The sequence below is a fragment of the Podarcis liolepis genome (genome assembly GCF_965112155.1).
Source record: "Podarcis liolepis genome assembly, chromosome: 8".
NCBI classification, from domain to species: domain Eukaryota; kingdom Metazoa; phylum Chordata; class Lepidosauria; order Squamata; family Lacertidae; genus Podarcis; species Podarcis liolepis.
This window is the reverse complement of record NC_139560.1, coordinates 24,284,719-24,305,319: the sequence shown is the minus strand read 5'-3', so window position 1 is coordinate 24,305,319 and position 20,601 is coordinate 24,284,719. Positions and strand designations below refer to the sequence as shown.

At 39.4% G+C, this 20,601-nt stretch overlaps 1 protein-coding gene across 4 annotated transcripts in view; it reads right to left on the bottom strand.

Moving 5' to 3' along the window:
- STK3 (serine/threonine kinase 3) overlaps positions 1-20,601 on the bottom strand; it is a 115,968-nt gene that overhangs the window by 47,242 nt on the left and 48,125 nt on the right. For all 4 annotated transcript variants that reach the window (XR_014529210.1, XM_083517339.1, XM_083517340.1 and 1 more), the window contains exon 9: positions 14,929-15,127. Coding sequence is in view for 3 of the 4 variants with exons in the window: in XM_083517339.1 (XP_083373465.1) it covers positions 14,929-15,127 (199 nt within the window). In the remaining variant the exon portion in view is untranslated. The remainder of the gene's footprint in view (positions 1-14,928; positions 15,128-20,601) is intronic.

The window sequence follows — 20,601 nt, the reverse complement described above, 5'->3', positions numbered from 1 at the left end:
TCCATAGAGTAAGGGAAATTATCTCTTAAAGAAAGGGAATCATAGGCTCATGAGGAAACTGTAATAAATTGGTCTGACACATGTTATAAGGTAATCTTACAAACTATTTAAGCGATCGTTTGGAATACAGCTTTGGTAGGAACAGCTAAACATTGCTGCAGGAAAGGAAAGTCATGCCTCACTAACTTCTTGATATTCATTCCTATTACTACAATAATCCACAAGAGAATTGCACTGACATCACTTGATTAGATGCTCAGAAAATGCAGAAGTTCCACATTAAAGGATAATCTCTAACTTGCAGAGTTTCACAATCATTTGCAGAATTGGCTGATTACTATCTTAAGCATAGCTTGGGAGAAAGATTAAGCATTTTCAACTCCAGAGAAGCTTCCAGATACAAAGTTTTTCAGAAAGAAAGAAAGAAAGTAAGAAAACCAACATTTACAGAGAGTCCCTACCTGCACCCTGAAACTGTATTGCTAATTTCCTCAAAATGTGTTAAATTGTTGCCACACTTTGCTAGATATAATGGTTTAGGTTCTCTCTCTAGCACAGGGGTTGTCAACCTGGTCCCTACCGCCCACTAGTGGGCATTTCAGGATTCTAGGTGGGCGGTAGGGGGTTCTACGGCACAAGTTGAATCCTCCTTCCATCAAGCACTGGTGGGCGGTAAGGAAATTTTACCATCAAGAAAGATGCATTAGTGGGCGGTAGGTATAAAAAGGTTGACTACCCCTGCTCTAGCATTTCCATTTAAAAGGACTGCAGGGATGGGAAAGATCACCACTGGAGACCTTAGAGAGCCACTCAAGGTCAGAATAGTCTGTACTGTGCTAGATGGGCAAATGGATGGACTCAAAATAAAAATGCAAAATCAACTAACACAATTCTTGTTGCCAGAGATGTCACCTTGACATGACCTTAATCCTATGCCCTTGAAGAAGGTCATCATCAACTGAAAACACACTGGATATTTTATCAAGACTATATTAATTTTATAAAGGTTTGCCTTTTAGTGCTGTTGTGAGATTTCCCCTCATTTTCTCTGGCACACAAAAGCAGCCACTTTGGGGGGGGGGGGCAGGACACAAAAAGACCCTAACCCTAAAAGGTGGGAGAATGAAAATCATTGTGGAAAAATGCCTTATGAAAACAGAAACTTGTATAAGTGAACTAGCAAGCGTATTTAGTAAGGATGTGGGCTTTCCAAATTAAAGCCAGATGAAACTGTAGAAAAGCAAGAGTAGGTCAGTCAAACTGTACCACCATAGAAGGACTCTAGTGCCTACTTGATTTTCCAGTCTTCCAGGTTCTGTTTTGTTGTATTGATATAGTGCATCCCTTTCTCACCAACAGTTTACCCACACAAGCCCCTACTCCTGAAAAAATATAAGGCCAGAAAACACAATGCTATTTATTGCTAGGCTGTGTATTAAAATGTTAGGTTAGAATGTCAAGCTTTGTTTTGTTCCAGATCTCAGCTTTATTTGGGCACAAGTCCCTATTTGTTGGGGGGAAATATGTTTTTACTTATTTTTTGTCATAGCGCCCAGGGGCCTCCAAGCATGGGCGCCTATAAATAAAAAACTTATTATTGTTACTTATTTTGTCCTTGAGCAGGAAAATAGAAAGTTGAGGGAAATATATATACAAAATCTAATGTTAGCAAAGTTTTAAAAGATGTCCAATAGTTTTGCATTGCTAGGAGAGGAAGAAAATTCCCCCTCTGTCTAAACACATTTATTTCTCCAGTTGTGTGGCTTGCTGCAAAAAAACCATCTGAGAATGCGTCACCCAAAAATCTACACATTTTAAGCAATCTGAAAGGGAGATCTGACCCAAACTAAATCCTGTCTGGGGCTACTTCTCCCTTAGTAACATTGGAAACCATTGTTGTAAAGCTCTCTGATAATTTTTATGATAGAGCAGTATACAAAGACCACCAGATCATAGGTCCCTCCAAATGCATCATCTATAGGTCGCCTTTTGCTTCTACTAGAATACAATTAATTCCAACATGAGGAATAAAAATGCTTTCCCCCACTCATTTCTGAACCCACCCTATTCCTGTGATTGTGGTTTGTTTTAATGTTGCATTTTTTATTACTGCAACACGCCCAGGGACCTGCTGGTGAAGGGTGGAAAATAGGTTTAACAACAACAACACACAGTACTGGGCTGAGAAAAAGCAATCCTGCATCACTGGTGGAGTAGAATGAATGATTTTTAGGAATATTTAGGGTTAGCAACTCTGCAGATTTATCAGTCACAGCGTTTCACATCTTCATTGCATCCTAAAAGAGCTACATTAAGAGACAGAGAACAAACAGATACAGAGGGCTGCCAGTGAAGGGATCACAGCAACTTTGCTTCTACCCAGTCATTTTTCACCTCAAGCCAGACCTCATGGCTTTGTTCTCTCCAGACTAACTATGAGCCATAGCCAATAACAAACCTTGGTCACAACATGATTAGTCTGGAGAGAGCTAAACCATGAGCCTGATTCAGAGGAGACAGTGAGCCAAGCAAACAATGAGGGAGAAATGAAGAAGCTGCATGAAACAGGCCAATGAAATCATCTAAAAACATCCTGGGGTTCTCATCTCATGCTCTGATTTCTAGAAAGGGAATAGTCTTTCAGCTTACGGTGGGCAGACACACTGTGGGAAGAGACGGGAAAGTTCCTTCCTCATAACATGCACAAGACCAAACAGATCACATGTTAAGAGAATGTACGAATTCCTCTCTCAAACTCAATTCACACATAACCCATGAGCCATGCTTACAACCAAGACTCAAACTTCACGAATACAGGAAGCAATGCCCACATGTGCTGGTATAATTTTTATTTTTATTTTTATAAAATTTTTATTGGTTTTACAACGTTTTAAAAAGACAAACAAACAATGAAAATGACAAACAAACACGCATAGTTTCGTACATATTTTCTTATAAACCTCTTTTCTTGGACTTCCCCATACCCCCCCTCTCTGCATCCCAATGTCCATACTTCAACTAGCAACTCCCAATTATTGCTTTCAAATCTCTGTCAACTTAGTCCTTTTCTATCTTCTAACCATATATCCCTGTACCCCCTTGTTTCTAAAAACCACGACATTTTTAACATTCATTAAGTTTATAATAGTCCTTCAGATAACTTTTAAATTTTCTCCAGTCTTCTTCCACCGTCTCTTTTCGTTGGTCACGGATTCTGCCTGTCATCTCGGCCAATGTCATATAGTCCATCACTTTCATCTGCCATTCTTCCAGAGTGGGTAAATCTTGTGTCTTCCAATACTTTGCGATGAGTATTCTTGCCGCTGTTGTAGCATACATAAAAAAAGTTCTATCCTTCTTTGTCACCAATTGGCCGACAATGCCCAGAAGAAAGGCCTCTGGCTTTTTGGGAAAGGTACATTTAAGTACCTTTTTCATTTCATTATAGATCATTTCCCAGAAGGCCTTAATCTTCGGGCAAGTCCACCAAAGGTGATAGAAGGTACCTTCAATCTCTTTACACTTCCAACATTTATTATCAGGCAAATGATAGATTTTTGCCAGCTTGACTGGGGTCATGTACCACCTGTATACCATTTTCATAATGTTTTCCTTTAAGGCATTACATGCCGTGAATTTAATACCGGTGTTCCATAACCATTCCCAGTCAGCTGACATGATGTTATGTCCAACATCCTGAGCCCACTTAATCATAGCAGATTTTACTGTTTCATCCTGTGTGTTCCATTTCAACAGCAAGTTATACATTCTAGATAAAATCTTAGTATTGGGTTCTAACAGTTCAGTTTCTAATTTTGATTTTTCCACCTGGAAACCAATTTTCCTGTCCTGTTTAAAAAATTCCATTATTTGACGATATTGAAACCAGTTTCCAACTTTATGCTTCAATTTCTCCTGACTTTGTAGTCTGAACTTGTCTCCATCCTGTTCTAAGATTTCCCAATACTTCGGCCATCCGGCCTCCGTATTGAGTCTCTTCACTGCTTTAGCCTCCACTGGTGACACCCATCTAGGGGTTTTATTTTCCAATAGATCTTTGTATCTTATCCAAACATTAATCAATGCTTTCCTAACAATGTGATTTTTAAAAGCGCTGTTTACTTTATCATACCAAAGATATGCATGCCAACCAAAAGCATTGTTAAAACCTTCCAGATCCAAGATATCAGTGTTCTCGAGGAGCATCCATTCTTTCAGCCAGCAGAAAGCTGCTGCCTCGTAGTACAATTTTAAGTCCGGCAGGGCAAAACCCCCTCTTTCTTTGGCATCTGTTAATATTTTGAATTTAATTCTGGGCTTTTTGCCCTGCCAGACAAATTTCGAAATATCTTTCTGCCACCTCTTGAAACATTCCATCTTGTCGAGAATCTGCAAGGTCTGAAACAGAAAAAGCATTCTAGGCAATACATTCATTTTAATCACAGCGATTCGGCCTAGCATTGACAGTTTCAAATTTGACCATATTTCTAGATCTTTTTTAATTTCTGACCAACATTTTTCATAATTATCCTTGTACAAATTCAGATTTTTAGATGTTAAATAAACCCCTAGGTATTTCACCTTCTTTACCACAGTCAAACCTGTTTCCTCCTGAAATTTCTCCTTTTCCAAATCTGTTAAGTTTTTCCCTAAAACTTTAGTTTTTTGCTTGTTCAACTTAAATCCAGCTACCTGGCCAAACTGTTGTATTATTTCTAAAACCTTTTTTGTACTAGTGTTTGGCTCTTGCAAAGTCAATACCAGGTCATCTGCGAACGCTCTTAACTTGTAATGTTTAGCTCCGACCTGCACACCTTTAACCTGCTGGTCATTTCTTATCATGTTCAGCAACACCTCCAGAACTGAAATAAAAAGTAATGGGGAAATCGGGCACCCCTGTCGTGTTCCTTTTTCTATCTTAAGTTCCTCCGTCATAACATTATTTACAATCAGTTTAGCTTTTTGTTCAGAATATATTGCAGCCATACCATTCTCAAAACCCTGGCCTACCCCCATCCCATGAAGATTCTTTCTCATAAAACTCCAAGAAATGTTGTCAAAGGCCTTCTCCGCGTCCACAAAAATCAGTACTGCTTTAGTGTTTATATTCACCTCTAGCTTTTCCAGAATGTCTATTACATTCCTTACATTGTCTGCCAGGTGTCTTTTGGGGAGAAAACCTGCTTGGTCCTTATGAATCTTCTCCATCAATACTCTTTTAAATCTTTTTGCCAAAATGTCTGCAAAAATTTTGTAATCCACATTGAGGAGTGATATTGGGCGGTAGTTCTTAAGTTGGGTCTTTTCAGTCTCTGACTTTGGTATGAGTGAAATATATGCCTCTTGCCACGATTCAGGGGCCCTTTTTCCCTCAAGGATCTCGTTGCACACTTCTCTTAGTGGTTGAGTTAGCCATTCCTTCAACGATTTGTAGTATCTGGAAGTCAATCCATCTGGTCCCGGAGATTTGCCCAATTGCATGTTCTGAATAGCAGCCTCTATCTCTTGTTCTGAGATTCTCTGGTTCAAGTCCATCTTACTTTGATGAGAGATGTTTTGTAATCCATATTTTCCCAGGAATTTGTCTATATCTTCTTCATTTTGGGGGCCTTGAGTGTAAAGCTTTTTGAAATAACTTACGAAGCAGTTTCTAATTTCATTAGGTTTAGATATATTCTTTCCATCCACCTCCAGGCTTGTAACTGTATTTAGTTTCTGCCTTTTCTTCAATTGCCATGCCAAGAGTTTACCACATTTATTTGCTGATTCAAAAGTCTTTTGCTTCATTTGCTTTATCTTCCATTCAATCTCTTGATTCATCAATTCCATGTATTGTGTTTGATATAACTTGATCTCTCTTAAGATGTCCTGAGATTTTGGTTTTGTTCTTAATTTTCTCTCTCCTTCCTTTATCATTTCCAATAACTTCTCTTTTTTCTCGTTTTGTTTTTTCCTCTTTATTGAATTTTGTTGAATCAAGAATCCTCTCATGACCGCTTTACTTGCATCCCAGATCACTCTTTTCTCCACGTCGGTCCTCATATTTATTTCGAAATAATCTTTTAAAGTCTTTTGGGCCTTCATAAGAATCTCCTTGTCCCGAAAGAGGGTGTCATTCATTCTCCATCTAAATTGACCAGTTGTTGTAAGTTTCATCTCCATCTTCACGGCGTTATGGTCGGAGCAAGTTTTTGGGCAGATTTCCACTTTCTTAATCTTTGGAGCCATTCCACTAGTAACCCAAATTTGATCAATTCTGGTCCAGGTCGTCATTGCTTGGGAGAAGAAGGTTCCCTCTCTCTCCAGAGGGTTCCTTGTTCTCCATATGTCTATCAAGTCCATATTTTCTGTCATTTCAAAAAAAGTCTTAGGGAGTCTCCCTTCTTTACTAACTGTTAGTCTTTGTGCCTTGTCCATGTTGGTGGAGACCACACCATTCATGTCTCCCATGATTATCATATTGTAATCCAAATAGTCAGAAAGAGTTTCATGAAGTCTCTTAAAGAAGTCAGATTTGCCTTCATTTGGCGCATAAATTCCAACCACTAAAAATTTTTCTCCTTGAATTTGTATTTCCACTGCCAGATATCTCCCTTGTTCATCCTTAAATATCATTTTTGGAGCCCATTTTTCCTTAACATATATTACAACTCCTCTCTTCTTGACTTTGTCTGATGAGATAAATTCTTGTCCTAGCCTTTTATTTATAAGTAGTCTCCTGTGGGCTCTGGTTATGTGAGTTTCTTGTAGACATATCAAGTCCAATTGTTCTCTATTCAGTATGTGAAATACTTGTCTTCTCCTCAAAGGCACATTGAGTCCATTACAATTCCAACTAAGGAATTGCAGAGCCATCTTGTTATTTTTCTAAGGCTCCTCCAACAGCTCCAAGTTGTTGCTCTTCTTCTGATGGTGGTGGTTTTTGTCCAATCGAGAGATTCAGGATCTCCAGTGCTCTCCTCTGTTCTCCAAGTACGTCCACAATCCCCTTCTGTAGCTCCTCCTGATATCTTGCCAAAAAATTTTCTTTATCTTGAATTGTCTTTATTTTTACCTTCTTTAACTTGTAGTCAAATGACAGTCCTTGTGGGAACTCCCACCTGAAACGGATGGAATTTTTCTTTAACAGAAGAGCTAAGTCCTTGTAGAAGTTTCTTAAATCCAAAATATGTTTTGGGATGTCTTTGAAAAACTGTGCAGTTGAATTTCCAATTTGCAAGGCCTTTTCAAAGTGTAGTCTTAATATTTTGTCTCTTTCCTCCTTGGATCTGAATGTAATCAAACAGTCTCTCGGGGTCTTTCTGTCTTGCTTTTTTCCCAATCTAAAAGCAGTCGTAATTTTGAATTCGTCTTCCTCAAGGTCCCAGCAGTCCACAAACTCCCGTGTCAGATATTCCACAAGGTTGTCTCTTTCGTTCTCCGGGATCAGTCTTAATTTTAAGTTTCTCTCTTTCCTCTGTAAGTCCCACAAGGCCAAAGTTGAGTCATGCTCATAGACCTTCTTGGCAATCGGCTCTAATTTCTCCTGTGTCTCTCCCGCCGTAGCCTTGGCATCTTCCGCAATTTGACGCGTAGTGGCATTTTCCTCCACCAGTTTATTTATAGATTCTGTATTCTGGTTTAATCTTACTGAAATTTCTGCTAATTTTAGTGTGTTCTCTGAGGTCTGTTTTTTAAAGACTCCAAAGTTTGGTTGATCTTAAGCAGCGCATCTGTCACAGCTTCCATAGAGACGGCTGTCCCTTTGTCTTGTCCTGTTGTTCCTGCTGCTCCAGTTGTTGGGCCTGAAATTGATCCTCTTTTCTTTGCCTGTTGTTGCTGCAGCTGTTGTTGTTGCTGATGGTGCTTGGTCTTAGCTCTTGTGACTATCTCTTCTTGTGGGCCACTCATGTCAAGGTCACTTCCCACGGGAATTTTCTCCCTTGGAAAGTTCCACTGTCAAGCTGTGGCAAACTTTACTTTATCCTCTAGAGGGAGCAAATCAAAATGGCCATAGAACAATGTTCCAAGTACCAAAAAACAGGGGAGATTGTCCAGAATACAAAACAAGAGCTTAACACAGTCCAAATCAATATTGCTAGAAAGCTTGTAGCTTTAAACTGCCACAGTTATCCAGTTTGTATTATTTCTTCTTATACTACAGAGTAGCCAGACACTGTGGGAACTTTGTATCAAAATATCACTTTACAGGGAAAAGTCAGTTCAGTGTGCTAAAAAAAAAAAAAAAGGCAGACCGTTTCATGCTTTCAGATGGGTGAGACGGCAGAGATTTTTAACTTCCAATAGATCATGCAATTATTAGTCCAATTCACCTCCCCTCTGCCCTGCTAGCTGGAGGGGAGATCAAAGGTCCAAATGTCCGGTTTAGCTGATTAAAGAGCTGGTTTAGACGGATGCAAGTTTAGAGCTCCGTTGCTTTCACTTTCATGCAGTCGGGGGGAGGCAGACTTCCTTTGTTTAGATCTCCCCCGTTTTTAGTTCAAATTTTAAAGTTTAGAGGGTCCCAATTATTTTTCAAGTCTTACTCACGGGAATTCAGTCCGAATTTTCTTTTCAGGAAGGAATCGGCGCTCTCCGCTAATGGCGACGCGGCTTCACTTCGCAGGCTGGGTAGCGACTCTCAGCACCGCGCTCGCTCCCGGTGTCGCTTTCACGGTACCGGGGGGCGCAAAGGTGCCCACCGAGTCTCCTTGTTCTCAGGCTTCAGCGCCTGGGATTTTAGGGGTCCCCCGCTTGCCGTAGCAGGTAAGACCCGAACTTGCGAAGCAGTCCTTCCCCGGAGCTCGGGGCTAGGACCGCCATTAAGCGCTGGCACCGACCGGAAGTCTGTGCTGGTATAATTTTTAACGTATTTAAGAGAACAATCTGAAAATAAGTGATATCACAGTCATTTTTTAAAAAAAAACTGCACCAAACCAAGCTGCTTCACTAAACTGCTTCCCTGGCCTTTTAGCATCTAAATCATATTTTAGCATCATTATTAATATTTTAGCCTCTACTTTTATGGCAGCTGGGATAAATTTTAGCCCTTATGGGGTTGTTTTTGTTCTCTCTTGATTAAGAAATGTTTGTGGCTCGTATCGTGTTTATTTTCTATTTTGGTACTGGACTTTGTCTTACTGGACTTTAGTGTTGAACTTTGATTATTTTATGTGGATTTTATGTTTTTATATTTTTTTAATGACTGTAATCCAGGGAACTTGGGTTTTGGAGTGACTGATAAATACGTTAAATAAATAAATAAGTTCCAATATAACAACTTAAAATGTGGTGGCTATAGGGCTTCGAAGCAATATCAAAAATAGGGCTTCAGAACAATATCAAAAGATGCATCAATAATTTGTGAAGTTGAAGTAACATCCATGTTCCTTGGACACAATTTGTTATTGGGGCAGATCATTTCTTTCCAGAGCAATGACATAGTTTAATGATTAACACAGAAACCAAGTATACTGCTGAAACAGCACAAAACTATTAAAGAATTTCACATATGACCACACTGCATTATGTGGAAGAAATTTATCACATACTGGGAGGAGATAAAAGGGAAACACTAATTGAGGACACACCAAAATCACAACGATGACTCATTCCAGTTTTTCTACACAGAACAGAGTCCTCTCTTCAAATAGGCAGAACAAAATCATATTTCCAAAAGCTGGAGAACTACCTCATCAAGTTTCATTATTGAAGCTAAGCAGTTTTGAGCCTGGTCAATACCTGACTGGGAGAATGTCTAGCAACAAGATGTTGGTAGCTTCAAGTTCAGTGTAGGAAGTGAAAGATGCATATGTAAATATAATGTAATTCACTATATAATAGTGAAATTAAGCATTTTATGACAAAGCTGCATGATCAGTCCAGTTCACTACTTTTTATACTTTCAACAGAATCTGGTGTCACCTCTTAACTGAGGAGGCAACAGTCCTCCATAAAGTATGATTGGTAGCTATCTGAAGGGTAGATTTCCTTTGGCTTAGGCAGGGATGGTATGTTGGGTTATGGCTGCACATTCTGGGCAAGGCAGGAAGTAGGAGGATGCTCCCATGATGCTCTAGTTTGCAGACTCGCCAAGCTTGATACAAGAATCATGAGCCCATGAACTTAAAGAGAAACGTAAGAAAAACAAGCACCAGAAAATAAACAGTAGTGGAAAACCTGCTTCCAATACTATCAGCAAAATAGCTTAACAGATCAGTGGATGTATGGTCCCTATAAAAATATGTGTAGCCAAATATGACAGGGTGCAGTCATACCATCCATGCTAAAGTGAAGGAAATCTACTGTTCAGGTAGGTACCAATCAAACTATTTATCTTCAGCTATCAGGGATGGTATGTTGGGATACACCAAAGCTAATCTTCTTCTTTGGAGATCAATCATAGTCGAGTAAAATTGTCTTCCATGAAAAATAGGGCAGGTCCCTGGACTGCATCCAGCTGTGCAATGTTCTATGGAAGGACCTGCTGAATGGCATATGAAATTATTTGGCGAAGCCCATGCAGTCACTTCACAAACATCAGGAAGAGGCCTATTAGCAGTGAAAGCTGAAGAAGAAGAAGCAGCCATCATGGAATGAGTAGTCAGGCTCAAAGGCGCTGGTATCTTTAACACCTCCTAAGCCATCCATTTAGACAAAGTGTGCACACAAACCTTTCTACCCAGAGGTGCTGGATGGAAAGACACAAAAAGAGAATCTGCTTGTATGAGCAATTGGTTCTGGCTATGTACATTTTAATGGCTCTCCGTACATCCAAGAGATGTACCATGATCAATTAGATCCATTAGATCCTCAAAGATGAAGCTGAGGGAGGAGAGGAAAAACACTCAAGATGAAAGTCTGAATACAAGACAGAAGAAAGATCAATAGCAACTAGCCTGAGAAGATTACACAGGTGCCAACAGTGATCATAATTGAATTCATCATAACAAAGGCAGGAAATGAACTAGAGCATCATAGGAGCCTCAGTCTGCTTCCAAAACCTTCTTTCCTGCCCTGAGGCATAATCCAACACACATCCCCTGCTATTTGGAGGGAACTTTTCCAGCCTAAATAATATAAACAGAGTACCGATTAAAGAAGGGCTCTGTGTTCAGTGAAATGTAGTGATGATCTACAGGATAACTAGTAAGTGACACTCAGTGCAATAGGGGGGCTGTTTTAAAGCCTGTTTCAACAAAATGTAAGTGTGGGCAGGTTTGAGGCATCCAAGTGGCAGGCTCTGTTCCTGACTTCATTAAAACATTTACAGAGAGCATCCGCTTACACTGTTATATGTGCGGAGTCTTCTATCTAGGCCAGAGGTCAGTAATATGGCACCCATAGGGGCACCTGCACCTATAGAGACCTTCCCTGGTGCCCACAGGATCCTCTCCCCCAATGAAATTCAGCATGAAATAAGCTTTCTATTGTAGCAAATAAAATAGGTTGTAGTGTGCAAATATGCACATGGGTCCAAAGGACTGCTGAACCCTGGTCTATGCTATCAGGAACACTACTTTTCAGTTATGCCCAAATGCCCAGAGAGAATCCTAAGACTTCCTAAGATGTACAGCTACATGCAGGGCAGCATTCTACAGAAATCTCATGAAAGTGCAGAAGTTCAGAGGTAGACGGACTACTTGAAAAGTATTTGTGAAGATCAGACAACATTTGTAGGTTTGCAAGAAGTTTTGTGAGGAGTATTATTGGAAGTACTGCAAAAATGGAGAAGGGGAAGGATTTGTTAAGAGATGTAAAAGCAATATAAAGTTAAGAAATGCATAAGAAGTGGTTAAAACGGTGGATCATGAGAGGTGCTGATGGAAGTCTAAAAAGATTGTATAAGTGATACATTTTGTGGTATGTTTTATAATTTGTGTGTGTGTGTGTGTGTGTGTGTGTACAGTGGTGCCTCGCAAGACGAAAATAATCCGTTCCGCGAGTCTCTTCGTCTAGCGGTTTTTTCGTCTTGCAAAGCAACCCTATTAGCGGCTTAGCGGCTTAGCGCTATTAGCGGTTTAGCGGATTAGCGGCTATTAAAGGCTTAGCGGCTTAGCGGCTAAAAGGCTATTAGCGGCTTAGCGGCTTAGAAAAAGGGGGGAAGCGTCATGCAAAGCAGCTCAAAAACAGAAAACCCTTTCGTCTAGCGGGTTTTCCGTCTTGCGAGGCATTCGTCTTGCGGGGCACCACTGTGTGTGTGTGTGTGTGTGTGAAGTTCAGAGGTAGAACCTGCCACCACAATACCAGACTTTACAGACTTTTACAAGTCTGTAAAAGGTTATAATGGACCACAAACCCATGGAGTTGTGTTTTTCCAAAAAATAAGAGAAGCTAGAGTATGTATGGGAAACTTAACATTAAAAGAAGGTACTTATTCTGCAATTAAAAGAAATGTTTTCTTAAGAGTTGCACAGCGCATGTTGCACATAAAAGATAAAGGTAAAAGGTAAAGAACCCCTGGACTGTTAAGTCCAGTCAACGGTGACTATGGAGTGCAGTGCTCATCTCGTTTCAGGCCAAGGGAGCTGGCATTCATCCGCAGACAGCATTTGCGGGTCATGTGGCCAACATGACTAAACCGCTACTGGCACACGGAAGACCATGACGAGTGCCAGAGCGCACAGAAACAGTGTTTACCTTCCTGTTGCAGCAGGAACTATTTATCTACTTGCACTGGTATGCTTTCAAACTGCTAGGTTGGCAGAAGCTGGGACACTGTAATGGGAGCTCACCCTGACATGCGAATTCAAACCGCCAACCTTCCAACTGGCAAGCTCAAGAGGCTCAGTGGTTTAGACCACAGCGCCACCCGCATCCCTTCTCTTTCACATATACCATGGACTGGAAAGTTGTGCCTATCTTTTTGTGAATATATTTCCATCCAGAATAATTCATCCATTATTCTTCTCGGAACTCTTACATTTGCTTTACATAACATTATCTTCATGATGTTTTATAATACCCTTCTACCATATGTTAAATATTAGTTCAAGATTTTGATAATAAATCTCTCCATTATCCACAGAAGTTTATAAAGCAAATACCTATTTCAGCATCGTACACAAATTAAAACATGTATTAAGTGTTTTATGGATTGAATCATTCTACTCAAGAGTCATCACTCATCAACAGAACTGTTTATTATCTTTTAGCTGGAGATAAAAATCCCTGGTCTACTGTACATAAGCACTGCAAAATAAACAAAATCCTGTCTTAAATTGCCAGCTCCACTTCTACAAGTCACAACAAGCATGTTTCTAACATTCAAAGAAGTTAAATCTTTTCAGACTTTAATATGGCACATAAAGCTGCTTCAGTTCATCCTAGCAATAGATTATATTAGGCTAATTTTGTCGTATGTGTATGGCAAGATAGCCATCAGATGGGCAACTGATGTTTATTCTGCATTTCTGGAGAGAAAATATTAAGACACTTTACATTGCCAGGAATTATGACTGAACAGTCATACCACCAATGTTTTAACTAACTTCCAGCAGTGCTTTTGCAAAACTTAATTCATTCAGGTGAATGTGTTGGGAGAGACAAAATGCTTTTGGAAACCTCAGTTAATATTTGAAGGCACTGGGCAAAAGGCAAGCAGTTGTAATAGCAAAAGACAGAAAGTTTGTGACAAGGAGTTAGATTAATGCCAACATTGTACATTTACCTTTTGAACAGATAGTGAACACATTACACATCTCACGACACATTAAGCCATAAGCTATAATAAAATGTGTTTTTTCACCAACTGGCAGCATGCTAATGCATACTGCTCCATTCTAAGTTTTAATTTATATATTTTTTAACTGTTGCTATATCTCTATTGTCCCTGTTGTACCTAACTGCAAATTCAAATGTATCCCTATTGTGTTTTATGACTTCCTTGATACTGTATGTAGGCTGGAACTACATACTGCTCCATTGTGCCTCTTTTGCTCCTCCCCGCACCTCCTTTTCCTCAGCCAGACTCCTTTCCCTTATTTCTTCTCAGCATTGCAAGACAACCAGCACTTGTGGTTTGTTTCTCTTCAAACAAATCACAAGCGGAAACCAAAGTGGCCATGCCAACATCCTGGTTTGTTTCCTCCCAACTGCAGAAAAGGAGGGAAAGGGGAGGATTGAAGCGAGCATGATTGAGCAGCGTGCACCAACACACTTTTTTGCTTGCGGTAAACCATAGTTTATTTTTAACCATGGCATAACAAGATGTGCAGACCAGGCCAATGCTTTATGACAAAATTTTTAAAAATATACCCTTTACAACCATTAACTCCTGGCTATAAATCTATATGACTATCATAGAACTGGCTCCAAATGGCTCTGGGTTTGACTGATGTGCCCTTAATGAAAAGTGTTCTATAGTTCTATAATATATATTTTAATTTTTCCAGTTATCCTATGTGAAATGTTATGTGAATGACTTAAATAAAAATGAAATCACACTTAAAACTTATATTTAGTTCCATAATATAGCATGAAGTAGTTACAGATAGGTAGCCGTGTTGGTCTGCCATAGTCAAAATAAAAAAATTCCTTCCAGTAGCACCTTAAAGACCAACTAAGTTAGTTCTTGGTATGAGCTTTTGTGTGCATGCACACTTCTTTAGATACACATCTGAAGAAGTAAGCACAGTATTTATAACTAATATTACTAATAAAGGCAATCCAGAGGTCGTAAGCCATCTTGCAGAAGAGATCTGTGAGTTCAAGGACAGACATGTTGTCAGGGAAAACTAGCTCAAGTACACATGTGAATCTCATCTGCACAAACCACAAGAATGTAGCCAATATCTACATGGACAACTTCCTTTCCCAAGGTTTTAACTCCAACATTCTTTTGTAGAATCCATAACATAACTGATTTTAAGTGCGTATTTATTGATAACAATTTATATATCTAGAGGGAAAACAGAACATGCTTTAAACAGAAAGGAAAATTAAACATACTTTTCATAGTTCCGTCTTCATCTTCATCATCATCATCATCACTGTTTATCACCATGGTCCCCAAATCGGATTCAAGCATGGTGCTATTATGTTCAATCATTGTCTGAGCACTGTCACTCATAGTACTTGTGGCTCTCATTGTGCCGGCACTTTCTGAATTTGTCTTCACCATGGTATGGGAGTCCAGCTCATCCTCATCCTGTAAAAATGTTTAAATAGAAATTACTTCCAAACACTTACTGATCTTGAGGACAAAAGAATTTCCAATCACACATTCTGAATGCCTTAGTTCTTTCTTCACATTATGGCTTGTCACATTTAAATTCTGGGTGATACCCAACTAAGTCCTGCTTAGAATAGACTCATGGAAATCAATGGACTTGTGCTCTATAACACTGTGAAACACTGTAACATTTCTTGTTTCTCATATTGAATTTTGGGGCATGTCAGATTTAAGATTTATGGTCATTTTCATGGATAGGAGAAGGGCTGTAGCTCAGTGGTAGAGCATCTGCTTTGCATGCAGACGGTCCCAGGTCCAAACCCCAGCATCTCCAGGAAAGACAAGGAGAGAATGCCGTCTAGAATGCTAGAGAGATGTTACCTATAACTGTACACAGAGCTGAGATAGATGGACCAATGCTTTGACTTGGTATGTGGCAGATTCCAATGTTCATCATTTCCATTCTTCTCCTTCCCCATCCCCACTCCACAACTTGAAGCCAAATAAATGTTTAGTTGTTTTGCTTGGTACACCTTTTAATTCTCACTTTCTCTCTCTCAACTATTAAAGGAGCTCAGAGCAGCAAACACACAAGCAGTAAAAAAACCTAAAAACCATTCCAGTACAGATGCAGTAGGGAAAGATCTCTACTTAAAAGGCTTGTCGCTTCTCCAACATTGTTGCTCCTTCCTCATTGCTCCTCGATAAATTAGGCTTCAGGTTACACACTCCACTAACCCAGAAATAGTGCTTCAGGTTAAGAACTTTGCTTCAGGATAAGAACAGAAATCGGGCTCCGGCAGACCTCCGGAACGAATTAAATACTAAACCCGAGGTACCACTGTACTTGATACAACCCAGTTTTTACACATCACCAGCAACACGACAAAAACTGGAAAGCATTCTGTGAAAGAAGAATCTCAAAAACAGAAAGAGGATATATGCATCCCCCTTACTGTTAATTCACATGACTTGCCCACCTTGCCTGTTGTTTACTCTCACTAATACTAGCTCTTCAATGCCTCAGGCAGCAGCCCTTTCCCAGTCCTGTTACCCAATGTAGTTTTAACAGAAATTTAACAAGAACTTAGAAAGCCGCCTTATAGAGTCAGGATGTTGCTCCATCTAGCTCAGCACTGCCTTCACTAAGTGGTAGCAGCTCTGCAGGATTTCAGACAGGGGTCTGCCCCACTCCTACCTGAAGATGCCAGGGACTCAACTGCAGCCTTCTCCATGATAAGCAGTTGCTCTACAAGTGACCTAAGGCTCCACCCCTAGGGACATGTATAAAAACCTCAATAGAAATGAGTCCAGGAGATCAAAAGGGCATTGCATATCATGTAAAAAAAAAATTTTTTAAATAAAATCTCAATGGGCAAAGGCAATTCCTTTCATTTGTATGTACTTAAAGGGTTTGTTAAGCTATGATAAAAGGGGGAAGAAGAAAACCCGTTGATACTTTGTAGAGAAGTATCTGCTGAGCAGATGCTTCGGGGCCGTGGAACAGAGTTAATTCCAGCAAAGGATACAAAAGCATTTCCAATCAGTGGCAGTAATGTGCCAGGAATGTAAAACAGAGAACTGATGATAATCCAGTTCATGAATCATAAAACCCATATGGAATAGAAGTATTTGAAAACATTATTAGGAAATCCTACTCTCTTTCTGAAGTCAGATTTAGAGGATGTGCACAATATCCCAGCTATTTAAGGACTAACATGCTGTTCTATGCCTCAAGTCCTGTTACAAGGGCACATTCTACAACCCACAAAAAAACATCAGAATGCAAAAGAGCTGCTTGTTGATTGTATAAAAGCTTCCAATTAAGTGTTTAATTTTAGGTGACTCAATAAAAAGCAAATTCTTTGATTTGTAGCCCTCTTTGAGGGCCAAATAAAACCAGCCAAATACGCTTCGAAAGTCTATCCTAACATCGAGTTTACAAAATAGCCCTACGGATTTCAATGGCTAATGAAAAAGCCACGTACCACTAATCAGTGCCATCGTGAAGAAAACGATCCTGCTGTCCTGGGGGGAGTAAACTTATGAAGCACTGACTGTGTCTGATGATACCCATGACACAGACTAAAACTATAAAAATCAGGGTTGCTGGCATTATTGTATTATTATTATTTTTTTAAGTTGCAAGTTAGTAAGATAAATTCAGCTTAAAGTGCACTGGCTGTCTTTCAGGAATAGTTATTTTTCTCTAGCCCATTTACAGAAATATAGAATAACATTTTCATATGCAAAATATATATATGTGGAGTGTAATTCAAATGCCTAAATGTGTGTTCTACTGATTTATAAATCAACAAAATTACGACCTTGTTTCCAGGGGGGAAACCCTAAATACCACATTGTTAACAAAGTTTCTTTTAAAATAGGTGATTAAGTGAGCCACTGTTTCAGATATAAGTCTCAGTTTATTGGCCATAATGAAAATCAGCAATTAACAACAGCAGCACAAGAAGAAATTCATGGTAACAATTTGCTACTATTCACAATTCCCTGCTGAGTTTGTCTTATAAATCAAATTTCTACCATTTCCTTTTTCCCCTTGCTGTACATGTCAGTCCTCTAACATAAGATCTCTTTCAAATGTCTCCTTCCACACTTTTTAATATCTCTACCTCCATTTCTTCAGATTCAAATACCTTCAGGAGTTGTATACTCTCCTTTATATAAACAATAATCAGAGTTTTCTATTTCACGTCCACGGAAAAGCACTAATACAATTTGTCGTTCGAATTGGGATCTAAATCCTCAAATTCAAGCAAATTTATTTACAGGTAATTAAAAAGAACAATTCAGGACTATTGTAACCAATGGTAATCCCTAAATTTCTCTCATTTCATGTTTCACTATAGAAAGATTTGCAGAACCCTATAGGTCAGGGTTTTTCAGCTGTGGGCCGGACTATATTTTGAAAAAAAGCATGAACGAATTCCTATGCCCCACAAATAACCCAGAGATGCATTTTAAATAAAAGCACACATTCGACTCATGTAAAAACACGCCAATTCCCGGACCGTCTGCGGGCCGGATTGAGAAGGCAATTGAGCCACATCCGGCCCACGGGCCTTAGGTTGCCTACCCCTGCTCTAGGTTTTTGCTCCATCATGAATGGAATGGGCTTTTGTTCAGTGCAGTATCATTCACAAAGGGGGCCTTCCATGAATGCAACTCTCCTTCAGCTCAATGAGTGAAAGCTGTATTGCTGAACTATGATAAATTATATTAATCTTGCCTATCCTCTCCAAAAGAAACATGGAATCAACAAGAAATATTGGTTGAGTGAGCAAGAAAGCAATGAGTTTTATAGGCCTCCTTGCTGATGGATGATTTCTGTTGAGTGCTCCAAAAACAAAACTTTTTACTTCCAATTTGTTTCTACTCAAAATAAATATGTTCACAAGCCTATGTGTTTGTGCTCTTCCCAAGGGCAAGTCTGCAAGACTGGCAAGCCAGAAAATTACATGGAACCATGCACACTCCATAATGCACTGTTAATCGCACGGTGAAATCCATGCCTTGTCAACCAGAATACCTACATTTCAGATGAAGTGAAGAAGGTAAGGAGGACAACAATACCACCTAGGGAAATCATTTAAGTCTCCCATTTATCCTAAAGTAGCTCCTCATTACAGGATCAACATGCTACACCCCTTAGTATTCGAGTTCCTTCCATTTTAAGCAGGAAACGGATAGCATTCAGAACTGAAGAAAATTCAGTTGCTTCAGATGTTTTGGAGAAGCCTTACCTTTTTGCCCAGGCTTTCCCTGACCCATAAGGTTGGTACATGTTTGAGTCCTCTGAATTTCTGTTTTATTTGCTTTATTCTACTTTTATGTGTTTTTATACTCCTGCTTTATTGTTTTTAGGCTGTGTTTTTGTTTTAATAATACAGTGTTTGTTTTTTAGACTGTACACAGCTTATAGATTTTTGAAATATGTAGCAGCCTATAAATGCTTTCAAATGAATTAATGAATCAGTATGGAACTCTACATACTAATAAACAGAATATCATGTCATAAAAAAAACAAGTTTGGACATTCCCTCAAGACATATTTAATGCCTCAGTACTACACCGGGTAGGGCCACTATATTCCTAATACAAGGCATGTATATGCACTCCTCCTGATGGGAGAAAAATTGAAAATATAATTGTAAGTTCCCTTATTTATAAATTACAGTATTTCTAAAATTATTCCTGTTCTAGCATGTTAGAGACTATTTGGTTGGGATTTTTTTAAAGCTGTATGCCCACCACATCTACAGCAGTCACATTAAATTTAATATTAATTATATGTGACAATCTTTTCCAATAAATTTTCATATTAATTATATATAAAAAATCTTTTCCCATTCAGATGCCATGTCTTTTATGCTGTACAGCTGGGAGAAAGTTTGCTGGTTTTTAAGTTTTCTGCAATTCGTCTCTCTACTCTTTATTTCTGAAGTATTCAAATTTTTCTATAAAACCAATGACAGCATCTGCCAAGGAATTTGGAAATGCTTTTCTAGATCACTGGGCCAAAAGGGCAACATAATTTGAGTGCCTTGATGTAAAGTTGGAATCTTGTTAAATAAACAGCACAGAAAAAAGTGAAAACAGATAGTAGAATTAATTACTCTACCCGATACAGTTGTAAGCAGTCAAGATGGCCGATCTATGCAGTGCAACTCACAGAATTGTAGAGTGGGAATGGACCCCAAGGGTCATCCAGACCAACCCCCTCCAAGACTGGAAACTTTTGCCCAATGTGGGGCTCATGACCCTGAGATTAAGAGTCTCATGCTCTCCTGAGGTACCCCTGCTGGGGAAGGGTCAGTGGTAGAGTGTCTGCCTTTGCATGCAGAAAGTCCCAGGTTCAACCCTTAACATATCCAGGCTAAGCTGGGAATGTCTGCTGCCTAAAAGACTGGAGAGTTGCTGCCAGTCAAAATAGACAACACTGAGCTAGATTGGCCAATGGTGAAATTCTGTATAAGGCACTTTCCTATGTTCTTCCTGCACATTCTTTAAAAACAATTGTGTTCTGTAACTTAAATTACAGTGGTACCTCGGGTTACATACGCTTCAGGTTACTTACGCTTCAGGTTACAGTCTCCGCTAACCCAGAAATATTACCTCGGGTTAAGAACTTTGCTTCAGGATGAGAACAGAAATCGTGCTCCGGTGGAGGCCCCATTAGCTAAAGTGGTGCTTCAGGTTAAGAACAGTTTCAGGTTAAGAACGGACCTCCGGAACGAATTAAGTATTTAACCCGAGGTACCACTGTAATTAACAGTTAATGGATTGGATGAACTTGTGCTTTTTAAAAACACACACATACACAGACATACATTCTAGGAGAGATTTCAATAAATTTGTATTGTGTTCATTATTAGGGTCTGGCATATTTTCCAGTCAGGAAAATGTCTGAATAGGTTAGCTTGGCTACC